This window comes from Macaca mulatta, chromosome X, assembly GCF_049350105.2.
Source record: "Macaca mulatta isolate MMU2019108-1 chromosome X, T2T-MMU8v2.0, whole genome shotgun sequence".
Classification (NCBI taxonomy): Eukaryota; Metazoa; Chordata; class Mammalia; order Primates; family Cercopithecidae; genus Macaca; species Macaca mulatta.
The window spans coordinates 139,443,884-139,460,207 of NC_133426.1; the positions used below are offsets into that span (position 1 = coordinate 139,443,884).

General features: G+C 46.4%; 1 protein-coding gene across 3 annotated transcripts in view; it reads right to left on the reverse strand.

The window, feature by feature from the left end:
- The window catches only part of HS6ST2 (heparan sulfate 6-O-sulfotransferase 2), a 359,670-nt gene extending 344,397 nt beyond the window's left edge, over positions 1-15,273 (reverse strand). For all 3 annotated transcript variants that reach the window (XM_015128212.3, XM_028842458.2, XM_015128210.3), the window contains exons 1-2: positions 11,190-15,273; positions 9,827-10,345 (exon numbers count right to left, since the gene is read on the reverse strand). In XM_015128212.3, coding sequence (XP_014983698.2) covers positions 9,827-10,345; positions 11,190-11,617 — 947 coding nt within the window. In that variant the 5' untranslated portion in view covers positions 11,618-15,273. The remainder of the gene's footprint in view (positions 1-9,826; positions 10,346-11,189) is intronic.
- Positions 15,274-16,324: the final 1,051 nt, after the last annotated feature.

Genomic DNA, 16,324 nt, shown 5'->3' on the forward strand with positions numbered 1-16,324 from the left:
TATAACACAACACCCAATGTTTAAGCACTGCATATGATCAGATAGTATGGTCTACAAGATAATTCATTCAGTGAAGTTTTCATGACTAATTTTAGGGCTCAGTATATGGTCTATTTTCAAAAGTGTTCCATATGCACATAGGAAGAGTGTGTATTCTTCCAATTGGGTGCAAATTATATATATGTGGGCATGTGTGTGTGTGTGTACGTGTGTATTTTAGATGTATATGTGTGTGTATATATATACCCATTATATTGAGCTTGTTAATCATGTTGTTCAAATCCTCTGTATCCTTATCCATTTTTTGTTCATTTTACCTATCAATTTCTGAAAAAAAATCAGATTTTATAATTTCTGCTTTTAGCTCTGCCAACTTTTGCTTTATACGTTTCAAACTTACGGTATTAAGCATATACAAGTTTAGAATTGTTATCTGAAAAAAAAAAAACTGAACTGTTAATCATTACACAGTGATCCTGTTTATCCCCAATAATGGTTCTGCCTTAAAGTCTGTTTTGTCTGATATCAACATAGCCACATCAGTTTACTTCTGGCTAGTGTTTGCATAGTGTACCTATTCCAATCCTTTTTGTGTGCTTTATGTTCGTATGTTTTACTTTTGTCTCTTATACACAGCACATAGCTGGATTTTTATTTTCATCCATTGTGATAATCTAGGTCTTCACTGGTGAGTTTAGTCAACTCCTATTTATTGTACTCCTATTTATTGTAATAACTGAAGAGTTGGCTGCCATGATCAAAGAGCCCTTTAAAAAATTTCTGGGTTGTATGATGTAACTTGGTCACCCTAGTCAATTTCTAAATACTCTTTGCTTGTATTGACTCTCCTGTAGTAAGTTAGCAAAAACCCAAGGATCTTTATGAGTAAATTGAAGCTAATACTATCCTGAAGATTTGTAGTTATTAGTACTGTTATGGGAGAAAGTCAATTAATGCAAGGAATGGTGCACACAGGCCTAATCCATGTGCTGTAAATCAATACATTGCACATTTCAATTGCTCTGTATTCGTACAGAATAGTGCATGGAACCGATTCATTAGAACTAAACTCTTCACAAGAAACAGACCAATTCTCTCAGACTCACTAGGGCATCTCAGCTAGTAAAATTTAAAAAGCAATCAAACTGAATAAGAAGTACTCTTTGCAGACACTTACATTGGGGAAGAACATGATTCTTGACAATTCAGAGTAAATGAAGTGCAAATTACTCTCTTATAATATAACTCAGAATTGAAGCTTAAATTGTGACTGAAAAAGAGCCCACAGTTTAATCAGAAAAATACATTTATTGATAATTCCCATGAGCTCCTATTTGATACATTTATATCATAGGATAACAAGTTCAAAACTATTGCCAAGTTATAAATATGGAATTTATGCAAAATTTGCATGTATTAAATTTTATTTTGAATCTGCATATGTGCCTATATTTGAATATTTATAATATTCCAGAAAAAGCACAGTGGAATGTGCAAGACAGATTTATTTAGTGTAATGCTCTGAAATGTGTCAGCGTCTTCAACACAGTTTTTAGAGGCAAAATGGCAGAAATAACAAATGGGATGCAATAAGACCAACTGACTAATCTGCAAAGTTCAATACCTAGTAAAATGAGAAAAGCACTTTTGCCAACAAATATTTTACTAAAGTTTAGACAAATATTTATGTAAGCTTACAAGGACATTGTTTTAGGGGACATATATCATTAAGTGAATTATTCATTATCCTTTAACGGAAAAGGGGAAATTCCCATCTATACATTTCTTTTTAAACTCGGTGACTAAATACCTCATTTCGTGTGTCACGGAACGTCAATATTAGCTTTTCAACTGTGAAGCACGTTCTTTACACTGTCAAAACAACTTGTACCTATGGTGTAGTTTCAGCGGAGTTTCAACAATAAGATTATGCACCTCACTATATATGTATAGAGTGGTCCTTCAGATATTGGAATAGTTGGACAATGACATTTCTAATCAACTGTATTTATGGTTAACTGGGGGTAATACTCTTATGCAGTGAAACTTCTCTAGTAGGGGGCTGCTTAGCAAAGTGAACTCTCCTTTTCTGCTGGACGAGAGTAACATATACACTAACTGATCTAAGCTCTCAGTTATGGATGTTTAGAACTATAGCCCTTTACCAATCCCAAGATTTTAACTCTTCCAGCCAGGCCATCAGCCCTGGTGTTAACTCACTAGGAAAGAAGCTCATGGAGATCAAAGTCCAGACTATCTCGGATGGCTCTGGCTGAGCAGAATAAGCCTTATATTTCCAACTGTACCACTATTAACTTCCTGTTCCATATAATTTATAAATTAAAATTTATAGTTAATAAATGAGGAAGAAGCAATAGCAATTCACTCAAGTAGCTCTATACCGTACTGGCATAAAAAGATTTCCACACATTGTGTGGGAGTATGATAACAGCCAGTTATCGAAAATCAGCAGGCAATGTCTGACTCATCACCTCTGCCTTTCAGTTTGAGGGTTTATTTGGGCTGAGGCTACTCTCCTCATTAAGGACTCCCAGGATATCAAGAAGCTAATGAAATAACCAGCCAGGAACCAAAAAAGTAGACCTGTGTGTAATTAATCACAGCTTAGTAAAACATTATTTTAAAAATTGTTAATGCTTATTGTTATTATATAAATAATGTAGACTAATAAAGAAAATTCAAAACCTTCAGAAAAGCAGAATAAGAAAACAAATCATTAATAGATCTATTAATATTCTGGTATTTTTTTCTTCCAGTCTCTGTCTTTTATGCTTAGATTTGGGAGGGGTAGGAGATGATTTCTCTTGCTCGCTCGCTCACTCTCTCCCTCTCTTTTTTTCTTTAACATAATTGTAGTCATACTGGGTCCATAATTTTCTATCTCTTTTTCTCTTAGCATTAAATCACTAGCAATTTTCCATGCTCTATCAAAGGACATTTAAGTGATTTTGTAATAATCCTTCAAGTGGATGTACTGAGATTTCTCGAACCATTCTTCTCCATGTAGATGTTCAGATTGTTTCCAATTTGTTGCACTTATAATAACTCCAGTTAGCCTCCTAGTATATGTTCTTATAGCATCCTGTACTTTCCCCCCATGGCACTTCATACAATTTTAAGTAATTGACAATTTGTTTTCTGTCTATCTTTCCCACTCCTATGAAGGCAGGGACCACATCTACCTGGTTCTTCCCCGTAACCCCAGCACATAGCACAGGGATAGCAGATACTCAATAAATATTTGCTGAATAAATAAATAAATGAGTGAATGAATGAAAGCATGTATAAAAGTATGTTTTTCTGCAAAATCCCAGAAAAGAAATTATGGGTCATAGAAATAAATATTTTTATATTCTGTATTTATACTATTTATTTCCAAAAAGATCATTCAAGTTACATTCCCACCAACAATGTATGAGATTTTTGATATTTACCATGCCCTTGTCAGCACTGTCTACTTTTTTTGTTTGGTGGTGATGTATGTTGGGTTTTGCTTTGTTTGTTTGTTTGTTTTAATCAGGGTTAGACAGGCAAAAAAAGTATTCTATGTTTAAATGTGCATTTCTTTAGTACCAGTGAAATAAAACAGTTTTTCCATGTCTGCAAACTAGCTGGGGGTCCTATGTTGTATACTGTCTGGTCATGTCCTTTGATTCTCTAATCAATTCATAAGAGTTTTTTGTACAGTAAAGATTTCACCTTTGTGTCCGCTGTAATTGTGCACATTTTTACCAGTTTGAAACCTTTTCATTTTGGCTTTTTTTGACAGATAACCATATTTTATTCTTATGTAATCGTAACTACTGATCTTTTTTCCTTTATTCAAACATCCTTTTCCTTGGCTAAGAGTCCCGTATGTGAATTGCAGCTATCATTTAAATAACAATGCCAATTGTGAATTCAGATTAACTGGGTTTACAGATTCCCACATAAAATGTACGACTGAGCCCAAATCTGCCCCAGAGCCCCAGCTGTCACCTCCTTATTAGGCCTGTCCACTAGAAATCTAGGCAACAAGAATCAGTCATGACTCCTTAGTACCCTCCAGTCCAAACTAGATCCCCTTCTCAACCTCTCCGTTTTGATGGCAGGTACCACCTACATTCCAGACTAGATATCAGGGAGATAGCTTTACCTAGACTTCGACCTTTATTTACTTTCATGGTTTTTTTTTTTTTTTTTTTTTGCACTCTTTCCATCCAAGAGCTTCTCATACTTACTGGGGTTGCTCATTGCCATTCAAGTCCTCCACAGTGGAGCCTAACCCCATCTACTTCCCTAACCATTATTTCTCCAAACATGAACCTTTTGGGTCTGGCCAGACCTGCCTAGGTGAGGTTGCTGGACCTCAAAAGGTCATGAGGACTCCATGCCCACCCACAATGCCTCCTTTCTAATTAATACAACTCTCCTACTCCCAGAGGCCTTCTCAAAAGGATGTCTCCTTTTTCTGGCCTGTTCCTCATACTTTAGAAAGGAAAGGGCCCTGGAAATCATCTCTTTTAAATATCCCATTTTATAGATAAGACACTAAGACCAAGGGAGGGGAAAGGGCTTGTCCAAAATCTAAACTTCCTCTCCCAGCTCCTGTCTACACTACACAGTCCAGCACTTCATATGCTAATCTTTATGGACTTGAGGCTGAAGATGGTTATCTTGGCTTTTTTGGTTTCATCTTGGCTCTAATCTCCCCCCAGCTGCTAGCACCATGCCAGAGACACGATAGTTACTCCATCTGCTTTGCCGATTAGACCCAAACTACAACATAACAGATGGACTTTTCTCTATTTTTTGTATATTCTGGTAAATGTATGACATTTTAAAGACATTACTGATTTTCAAATTGTTTTCAAACAAAATCCATTTTTAATTAAATATCTAAAGTACCAAATTGTTCTGTTCTACCATAAGCTCTGTGAGACAGAGAATGATGTCTCTTCCCTGGAATATAATGAACAGTTTCACAAAATCTTGTTTAATGAATGACAGAAAAAAAGGGATGGCTATTCTTTTAATGTCATTTCATACTACCTCAGTTGATGACTCATATCCATAAAAGACAAGCTCTAGTATTTTAATTGCCACATAGCACAGATCTAAAATTATTATTAAGTGATATTAATTCTGAATAGCCTTTTGCACTACCTGAGAACTTACAGCTTTGTCAGGACTCCAACACCATGTTTGACATCCATGCAAAGATGCTAATTAATACTACCGGCATCTACTACATTTACATCATACTACATCTACATCTGTAGATATTGTAATGGTAGATTTTGCCCCCTCTTCTATGAAATAGGTAAGATGGTACCACGGCTCTCAAAGACAGCTGAAGAAATGTATCCTCAGCTAAGTGTAAAGCTGAGAGCCCAACAGCTTAGAGCCTGATGAATCACACAACCAGTACTGACTACTGGCTGTAACAGTCCATTCTGCTTAATGCCTCAGCCTATACCACAAGCTTGTTGTGTCATTTTGCCTCACTGTAAAATCAAGGAAGAGAAAGAGGGAAAGCGTGGGCTTGTGAGGCATGATCAGGTAGACACACTCTATAGTTACAGCTCTTTCAAAATAGAGCTACCTTTTAAGAACAAATGGAAAGAGAAAGCTTTTCCCACAATTTAAAAAAAAATAGAATGACCGAAAAAAGCTTTTCTCCATCTAAACAAACACTGTTTAGTCCTTTCCCATCAATGATATCCTGCTGGATTGAAGATGATAATTAATTACCCTTCCAGATGCCTCAGCCTGCTCCCATCCTGCTCAGCTTTGCAGGGATTCCCAACATGGCAATGAAAGTCCCCTCTGCAATCTAGCCACAAGACCTACCCCTGGTGAATAAAACACCTCGGGGATGTAGAAATCTGTTCTTCTCCCAATGGGTGTGGTAATCCTGGCTCAATCACTCATCCAAACTGAAAATTTTTAGAGATGCTAAAAGTCTAGGGTGCAACGTGAATATGATCAGATTCTTTGACTTGTATAGCCATGGACCCTGACCTCTCAACCCCATTCTGTGCATGCTGGCCAGCATGATACCTAGTGATGAAGAAGGGGGCTAGTGCTATTTCTTTGGGCCCAGTTCTGAATTCCCCCTACAGAACAAATGGCACACTAGAGTTGGCTACAAACAGAGGAAATTTGACCTGAGAAAAGCCTGCAGAATTTGGGACTTTTAACAGCTTGTGAGCAACAATGTTTGGATACACTTTCAAAAATGGTCTCAGAAATTCTAAAATGAGCAAGACCCTTCTCTGACTGCAAACAACACACTGGCAGACAGATGGATGAAATCCAATTTCTGATTTTTTAAAAGAAATATTATTCTTAATAAACAACTTGAGCTTTTCACCAGCCAAGCACTCTCTCTCTCTTTGTCCTCTCCAGGCAACGTGATCACAGTCGTTTCTATTCAGCAGTTATATATCACCCAAGCACTTAACCATCCGCGGAGGCAGAGAAGCATCCCAAAGGTAGCACTGGAAGCAGGATTCAGAGTCTTGGCTTGCAGCCACAATAGCCTCTGATACCCCCCTAATGTGGATGAATGGCTGTGAGTCAGTAGGTGGTTCCTGTCTCAGCTGAAGACTCCTACTGAAGCTCATCCAACCAGGCCTCAGCCTGCTCCCATCCTACTCAGCTTTGCAGAGATTCCCAACATGGCAATGAAAGACCCCTCTGCAATCTAGCCACAAGACTTATCCCCAGTGAATAGAAAGCCTTAGGGATGTAGAAATCCGTTCTTCTCGCAAGGTGTGTGGTAACCCTGGCCCAAAAACTCATCCAAACTCACATGTTGTAAAATGACTGACGATGATAATGATGTAGGTGATAACAACAGCCAACGTGTATTGACTGTTCATTCACTTTGTGGGAATGACTAACATGAAAGACCTTACTGTGTTTTTGCAGAAAACCCTTGTTCATTAGGTGCAGTCAACAGAGCAAGGGTTGTGGAGTCAGACAGAACTGGAGTCAGATGCCTGCTGTGCCGCAAAAAAAAACTCAGTGACCCGGGGAAGCCCTTTAGCCTTTTTGGGCTTCATTCTCATCTGATAAATGGGGATACTTTTGTCCACTTTGGCCTCTTGCTGAAGATTGTGTAAGTTTACAGAGGAATACCAGAGATAAGGGATATGAATGCTTATCACAAACTGGAGTGCACTCTACACAGGATCTGGTCAAGGGTCACATAGCCGGTTAGTGGCTGGCCTAGAACTAAGGCCCAGCTGTCTGAACTCCCAGGCCAGAAAGGTGGAACTGTTGTTCCCCTCAGTTGAGAGGAGCACAGAGACCACCAGCTGTCATGGAGAGGCTGTTTGACACAGGAACACCCAAAAGCTGACTCTCCCATTTCCAGACACCAGTTTCTCACCCCCACATTTCACCACTGGTGCAGCTGCCTTTACCTCTAAATTTTCTCCTAGCACAGACACATACAACAGTCATATACACACACTCTCTCATTCTCACACACACATGCACACCTTAGTTCTTACAGATTATCAGAACTCACAGAACTGGTCCTGCAACCCCTAGGGATCTGTCAACATCCAGGGAAATTCTGGAACCCCTAGGCTATCCCTATTCTTCAAGGTGAATATTTCTGGAGGTGGGCAGGAATGAATGAAATAAAAAGGTGCTCTTGAGGTAGCAATGCATTTCTCTAGCAAATTTTATTTCATTTTTGCAAATACTGTAAAATCCAGTAACTGTGACTTTTTAAAACGTGGTTTTTCTTTGATTAGACTAGATGGCACTGTGGCATCACCCTTTTAATAACCAAGAAAATCCTATGTCATTTCAAATAATTTTGCTTCAATTTGGGACAATCCAAGAGGCTTTGAGGGGTCCTGGTTATCTTCTGGAGAATTCGGGAAGGAATCTGCTAGAGGACTGTAGCCACCAAACAGATAATCTAGGCCACATTAATAATGTGTGTTTATAGACAACATACCGTGACCTACATGTTCAAAAGGATCAGTAAAGGCACATGTGCCCCATGGAACTCCAGACAAGGCCATGGCTTTCATGGTGACCAAGACCTTGTTTTCACTTCTCTGCTATAGTCGTGGCTGTGGAATTCTACTTTTGCCCAGAAGAGCTTTTTAAATATTACCACCTCTCACTACACCTACAAGGTCTGTCAGTATGACAAATTCTTTTCAATATTGCCAAATTGTTTGGGAACTTCTTAAACACCAGAATATTGTTGTGACAATGACTTAGACAATTGTACCAATGGATTGAGGTCCTGGAGCTAAGGTTTTCTTGGGGTGGAAGAAAAAAAACTGTTAGTATTGTAAAGGAAATACAAGTTTGGCAGATTCTGCCACAATTCCAGCATTTGAGAAAGGACACTGTAAACTGAGAGAAGAGAGAGTGAAGAGGAGAGGCAGGGGGTGATGTTCCCCCTAAATCTCAATGGTAATCTGAAAGTCAAGGCTCTAGGGCTCTATTTGCTGCAGTTGGACAGAAAAATCCACACTGGTTGTTGCATTCTGACAGTCAACTGCAAAGCATCCCCTTGTCCAGGGTAACAAGTGCACCCGGGGGGGATGGGGGCGGTACACAGACATGTCCTTGCCGGCCCAGTGACCCTATCCAGAGGCCTCCAGGCCATGAAACTCACCTTGTGCACCCCCTAGACTCCCTCCTTCAGCCCAGATTTGTTTTAAGGAGACTTGCGAAACAGTAGCCCTGGCTGGACCAACTGCACCCCATAGCACTCACTTCCCCCACCCCACCACCACCCACTTTACAGTACTCCATGACCTCCAGCAACTGGACATCGCCTCTGGAGGAAGGAAAATACCCTTGCTTCTGGCTACAGACTATTAATAAATCAGTTTTTACCGCATCAGCCCAGGCTCACAGAAAATGGGCTGGCAGCGCCCCATGCCGGGGCTCGGGCTTGGGCTTTTTAAATACTTTTTGTAAATCAGGAGAGGTTCCTGGTGGCTGAACCCCACATGGGGTCCAGGGCACCATCCCAGCCCGCCCTTCGGTCCGCGGGGTGCCCCCAGCACTCCTAAAGAGCCACAGATGCCTCTCATGCAGCCAGTGGTGAGAGGCAAGCCTGGGAACCACGAGCTCTCCTTGGATGTCGGAAAATAGAGACAGAGGGACACCCAGCAGCCCGGGGAGAGCAGAGCTAGAGCGGGGAAGGAGGGAGGTGATAAAAGTCTGGCAAGAAGAGAGAAACAGAAAGGGTAAGAGAGCAAAAGAAGAAAAGCGAAAGAGGGGAATGGAAAGAAGGAAACAGCGAGCAAACAGGAGCAGACAAGATCTGGGGCACAAGAGAGAAAGAGGGAGAACAAGGCAAATAGACGAAGCGAGAAAAAAGGGGGAGGGAAGAATGCGGGCGCCGAAAGGAGGAAGAGCGCGCTAAAAGGAGACTTCGGAACCCGGGTGCAGAGTAGAGGAAAGGAGGTATCCAGAGACGCTGCACCGAGAGCGCGGCTCTTTAGGGCTCTCCAGTGCGGAGACTGAGTGCGATGCCCCGTCCCAGCGGCCAGTGAGGCGCTTGTTCCGGGCCTCTCGGCTGTCTCCCCCCTCCAGTTCTCCCAACCATCACGCAGGCCACCCTGCGGACAGACAGACGGTCAGTCCGGGGCCAGAGCGGAAAGCCTTTCTGAGGCCGCCACAGCGCCGCGAACGTGCGCTACTGGGCGCCCAGCACCGCCCAGTCGGGGTGCAAACGCCCGGGCGCCAGGGTGCCTGCTAGGTCCCCGGCTTGGGGCAGCCGCGCCTCCCAGTCCTCCTAGGCCCGAGTCCCGCTTGACTACGGGAGCGCACTCACCTGGACGGTCTCAGTCTGGCGTCGCGCTTGCCGTCCACCACAGAGGGCACACAGCTGGTGAGCTCAGTCCAGTCGGCGTGCAACCCGCAGCTCCAGCCCGTGGAGAACCTGGAGAAGAGCCAGGTCTCCCGCTTACCCGGCCGGTGGCAAGTGCATTTCTTCTGACCCACGCGGCACTCGCACGGCTGCTCCAGCTGGATGTTGCGCACCAAGTGGCGGCCGAAAGTGGTGCCCCCGGTCTTCTGGATGTGCAGGAACACGATCAGGTCATCGCCTTTGATGTCGAAGTCTACCTTGCGCAGGAGGTCGCCGCGGGTGAAATTGTAGCGGGGCACGAACCTGGCGGAGCTCTCATCCTCCGAGCGGTACGGGTCCCGCACCGGGGAGCTGAACGCCTGCAGGCGGAGGAGCTGGCATTCTGTGCCGGGGCATACGTATTGGAGGACGATCACGGCAAATAGGAAGAGCATCACCAAAGCTAGCAGCAGCTTGTTGGATTTCTCATCCATGTTCCCGACGCTGGGGGAAACCCAAGCTCGTTACGTCAATCCCGCAGCTCGGCCCGCGCTCGCCGTGCCCCCGCACCGCCTCCTCCCCCTGGAGCCGCCGCTGCGCCCCTCTCCCCCTCCCCTCCGCACCGAGTACTCCACGGCGGCGGCGGCTGCGGCGGCGGCTCCCTTCCCCGCTTCCTTCCTTCCCGGCAGGCTCAGCGCTGTGGCTTCTGCGGCACACACACACCCCCACCCCGACTCCTTCCCGCGGGCCGCTCGCCCCCTCCCCCCGCCAGAGCTCTTCGGAGCTCCCCAGAGCCCCTCCGCGGGTTTTCGACCCAGTGGGACCCCTCCGGGCCCAGTCGCCCCACTCCCCTCAACTCATGCCCCCAGTCCGGGCCCCCGTGTGTCTCGCTCCACTCTCGGTGGCTCCCATCCCCATCCCGCTTCGCCCGCCGGACTCTCCGAGCTCTTCTGCCCCCATCCCTTTTGGAGCGCACACCTCTGTCCGGGTTTCTCCCCGCATGCCCCGAAGCCCTCCTTTAGCCCGCGCCCGCGCCCGCTTGCCCACCCGGGAGGCGGCCTCGAGGGAGCTCGGAGCCGGGCGCTCAGAGTTCCCCTGGGGGAAGGAGCCCGCCCGCAGCCCGACTTGCTAGCGGAGACGCTGCGCTGCCGGTGCCAGCGGAACAGTGGCGACGGAGCCGCGGCGTGGCCAAATGCGCGCCGCGCCCCTCCAGAGACCCCAGCCTGTCCACCAATGGCCAGCTGGAACTTTGCGCCCTTCTATACCCCCCGCGGCTGCCTTCCCTTCCCGTACAGCACCTTCGCACCCTGGCCTGGGGGCGCGAACCCCGCTTTCACCTAGAACGTACCTGGCCAGGGGGCCGAAAATCTTGGAGAAGATCGCACCGAGCACGTGCTTCAGCGAGTGGCCCAGGGCGGCCAGGCCCCGAGTGAGCAGGACCCGGCAGAGGGAGCCCAGGTCCCAGCGTCGCCTGAGGACGTGCATCCGCCTGCGGCGGCCCCGGGACAGCAGCGCGAAAAGCGGGGCGCACGCGGCTCCCGCCAGGGAAGAAGACGCCTTTCGGGGCTTGTCCAGGAGCGGCCGGGAGTGGAATCCGTGAGACACACCCCTAGGAGGGTCCGCGCGAACTGAGGCGGCGACCGACCCTGGCCGGCTCGCTGCCAATTCGGCCTCTACTCTGGAATGCCGGCGGGGACAGGTGGTGCGGGCGGGCGCTCCTCGTTCCGGTTGCCGCGGCGGCTCGAACGCCCGGACTGCACACGCAGGCAGTGCCATTCCCCCCTTCAGGCAACTCAGGGTACTAAGGATCACGAGCGAGCTTGAATTTATATAATAATGCCTCACGCCTAAGAGCTCGAGCCACTTCACAAGCAGAGAACCTGGGTTTTCTCTTTTCTAGGAGTACGGAGGTCACTCTGCTTAGCGCATCACTCCACTTGGGCTCGTAATTTCAACCTCTCCTAAAATAGCAAAGGCGCAAATTGGAGCTTTTCCGTCTCTCTTTGCCAATTTCCATTCTCCAGCGGAAGCGGGGGCATTTTCTGAAAAGGTAAGTCAGCATGATAAAAAGACAGCATGACCAAAAAGCATTACAGAATGACAATCTGACCTTTTTTAGAGCACAGACTGTCTTCTTGCTGAATCCTGTGTACCAAACCCTGTGCCTGCAGGAGGGCTTGACTCACAAAATGTTTGTTGAATGAATGGATACATAACTAAAAACTCCATCAGAGTGAGACCATCTAATCCAAGGTAATGTGACACATGAGGAAACTGAGGCCCAGAGAGGGGTAGGGACGTGCCCAGGGTCACACAGCAGAGCCCCGGGTTTGAACCCAAGAAACCCGGCACCATCCACCTATTTCCTGATACTAACACCACCTTCTCTAATAAATAGGCACCGATCTTCCTCAAGCTCCAGTGTCGGAAAGGCTCTTTGCTGTTGCAGGACCAGGGATGCAAGGATTAACACGGAAAGAATGGATGTCCCTTCAGGAAAAGGACCCTGGGAACTCAGGACTCAGTCTGTCCCCATCTGATTGATCAAAGGGGCTTGCTGTACATCAGGACACTGGTGTTTCCGTGACTGAGTGTGCAACTCCCTCCGGTCCCATTGCTGCAGAAGGGGCACCGGTTGGCAGCAGTGTTTCTGAGCAGTGCTGTTGGCACTGGGGCCACTGAGTGAGAGGATGCAGACCACGAGCTGAGTTCTGGGGTGGGGGCATGTCCCTCCTGGAGACAGGCTCTCCCAATATCTCCCTCGCTGAGCTCTGCTCCATCCCTTTCCTGTTCTATCTATGCCATGAAGCGGCAAGCCTAAGAATAGTCTAGAAGTCCTGGGAAATCTGTCACTTCCTTGCTGGGCAACCCTGGAATAATCACTTGCCCCTCCTGAGCCTCAGTTTTCTTGTCTGTAAGATAGGACCAATTATGTCCTCTGTTTTGACCAACTGAGTCACCGTGGGGATGAAATGTAGAAACCTTTAGGCCACTCCAAATGTGAGGCTGTGTTTACCTGTTGCTCTAAGCTCAATGTGCCAACTGCGTCACAGGCCAAATAAGGAACAGGCCCTTCTCCTGCAATTTTGCAGCTGTGCACCCTGTCCTTACCACCCCCTAGAATTCCCAGCCCTGGCTAGACTTCTATGTGCCCCAAACATACTGGGGACAGTGAGGGACCCTTTGTCCAGCTGCAAACATAAGGGATAGTGGATTTTTTTGGAATCCTGAATTTCTAGCCCTTCAGGCATCGCCTGTCCTGAGGCTCCAGGAACACTCTGAAAACCCAATGAACTTGTACGAAGAAGCCAGATGCAGTAACTTACAAGGTAGACCTCTCAACTTCCCCAAGAGCTCCCCTGGTGCCCAGGCTGGTAGGCCTGGGCCTGCTCCCCCTGAGGGCAGCTTAGGGTGTGAGCCAGGGTAGAGGGAAGCTATGGGGGTGGCCCCGCAGCTCAGTTTGCCAGCTGCCCCTGCCTTCTGCTTGGCCACTCACTGCGGTCAACCTCTTTAGCCTACCCAATAGGTGGCTCTCCTCATGGTGCTGCATAAAGATTCCCTGCCATTACACCACCTTTGTATGTAATGGCATTCACTGGGTCCCTAGGAAAATATTTCTGAAACAGGTGGGTCACAGATTCAAGCCGTCAGCAGCTAAACTAGGGAGTTTCTACTGTAAGAGGGATTAGTGGCATTGGAACACAAGAAAGTGCCTTGGGTGGAGGGAAGCGGGAAGTGGTAAACAGTACGGGGAAAAGTCAGGTTTTACTCATTTGAGTTGTGATAAGGAACGTGTCCACACACATGCATGCACACTCACAGTCCAACCTTCAGAGAAAGGGCCAGTGAGGTTGGTAGTTGCAGAGCAAGAGGGACACGGTGGGGCTGTAAAGTTCAGTTTCTGAGATGTAATCTGTCTCTGGGATTTTTGCATTTAGAAGCCCTTCCTCCGCCCCCTCATGCTGTGAGGAACAAAGAAATGAATCTCTCATACAGGAATTCATATATCAGGGCTCCTGGAAGTACAAGAAAACAGTCTTTGTGGGGAGCAGGGAGTCCCACAAACCTCAGAAGATCCCTCCAGGATTGAAGAGGCTTTTTTTCCGAGAAGCAGGGAATTTTTCCTACGTGTGTCCCAAGAGCCATGTTCTCCTGAGGCCAGGGCTGTGCCTTGGCTGCATGTTGAAGAGGCTTCTTGTAATCTCGGCTGGTCTCTGCTCCCAGGAGCTGGTTCCTCTCAGGCAGTGAATGACAAAGGCTCAAATGCTCTAGATTTTGGCCTTTTGGGGAGAGACTGGGGGTGGGAGGCAAAAAAAAAAAAAGGAAGAGAACTGGCCGAACTGTCAAGACTTTGGTTTTCCATCTCCTTATTTCTAACACCAACTGGAGTTGCTGTGTATACATATATTTGGGATTCAGTACCTGGAAGGCGAGGAGAACTCTGTCATCTGAGCAGGGCTTCTGGTTGTTTCTATGGTGTGGTATGATTTTCATTATTTTCCCAGAACCGTCCTTCCGTGGTTTCCAATGAAAAGGTTGATGATTCTGGGAGCATAAAGGTCAGCCTGGCTTGCATACTAAGCAGCACGAGGCCAGACCTGCATTTGGTTCCTGTAATCTGAGACAACAGTGGGAGGTAGTTGCAAGAGCACTGGCCTGGGAGTCCAGAGACCTGGGCTCATGTCTTGACTCTGACACTAATGAGACCCTATATATATATGACCCTGAGGAAGCCACTTGCTCACCTTTGGGCTCAACTTCCCTATCTGAGAGACAGCAAGGTTGACTTTGTGATTCAAGGGGCACTTTCCTGATCTGACATTCCTTGTCACGTTTTTACCTTTACTGTCTTCCTCAAAGGCTGAAGGACTGCCAAAGACTCAGGGCCTTAGCCCGGGGGAATGACTTAGACCTGGTCCTACATGCGTTCTGTGACATTTGCATCACTGGATCCCACCAGGCCAGCAGCAGCTGCAATTGTTCTGGGCCCATATTACAAGGGTGACAGCAGGGTACCCTGTTCAAATTAGAACAGAAATAGTGAAAATTTCATATTAAAGTAAGCATGACACTCTTTCTAGAAAGCATAGATGATGTCTTCCCCTCATCCTGAGCATTCTCTTCAACCCTGGTTTTCTAGCTGTCTCTCATTTTGTGAAAATGTTCATACTCTCAATAATAGGCAATTCTGTCACAAAGATCAAAGGCATGCAAACTACTGAGTTGATTGGTTTCTGTTCTTATGTGTCTCTCCAAACGGAATGAATAGCAGTACTTAATGAAAACACTGTCCTGCAATTCAGGCTTTAATATTATAAACAGGCTGGGTGTGTTATATGCATCACTCTCAATAGTCATTTATTTTCCCCACAAAACACTGAGTTTTATTTTTCTAGCCTAACAAAACATGGGGCTCAAGGAGTTAAAAAAAAAAAAAAGGAGGTGCCAGGGTGCTGTGTATGCTAAATGAGTATGTGCTAAGAAGGTAGGATAAGCACTGGAATGGGGTTCATAGTAGACCCAACCCTGTGAACAGGCAGCCCGATGACCAGCCCTCTCCTGATGAAGGATTCCCAGTATTTCACTAGCAGTGAAATTCCCTTTTTTTGAGATGGAGTCTCACTCTGTCACCCTGGCCAGAGTGCAGTGGTGTGTTCTCGGCTCACTGCAGCCTCCACCTCCCGGTTCAAGCGATTATCATGCCTCAACATCCCAAGTAGCTGGGATTACAGACATGCACCACCATCCCTGGCTACTTTTTGGATTTTTAGTAGAGACGGGGTTTGGCCATGTTGGCCAGGCTGGTGTCGAACTTGTGACCACAGGTGATCCACCCGCATCAGCCTCCCAAAGTGCTGGAATTACAGGCGTGGGCCACTGTGCCCAGACGAAATTCCCGCTTTTCACTGACAACAAATGGAAGAGTCAGTTCATGCAGAGCTTTTAAAGCTACAATAAGCCAAGGCCTCACAACCATAGGCAGTGGGCCAGACTGCTCCTGGAACAGTCATCTCACTTCTTTGGGCCTCAGTTTCCACTCTTAGAAAATATCCTGGGCTGGGTATGGTGGCTCTTGTAGTTCCAACACTTTGGGAGGCCAAGGCAGGTGGATCATTGGAGCAGGGAAGTTTGAGACCAGCCTGGGCAACATAGCAAAACCCCGTGTCTACAACAACAACAACAACAACAAAAATTATAAAAAATTAGCTGGGCGTGGTGGCATGCACCTGTGGTCCCAAGCTACTTGGGAGGCTGAGGTTGGAGGATCCGTTGAGCCTGAGAAATTGAGGGTGCAGTGAGCCATGACCATACTACCGCATTCCAGCCTGGGTGACAGTGTGAGACTCTGTCTCAAAAAAGAAAAAAAAAAAAGAAGAAGAAGAAAGTAGCCTGACCAGGTACCTCCAAAAAGCTGGTTTAGGGATATAGTAAAGAGGAATCCAATCTCAAACGAGTGCTTTTAAGGAGAAGAGAGCATAGGTT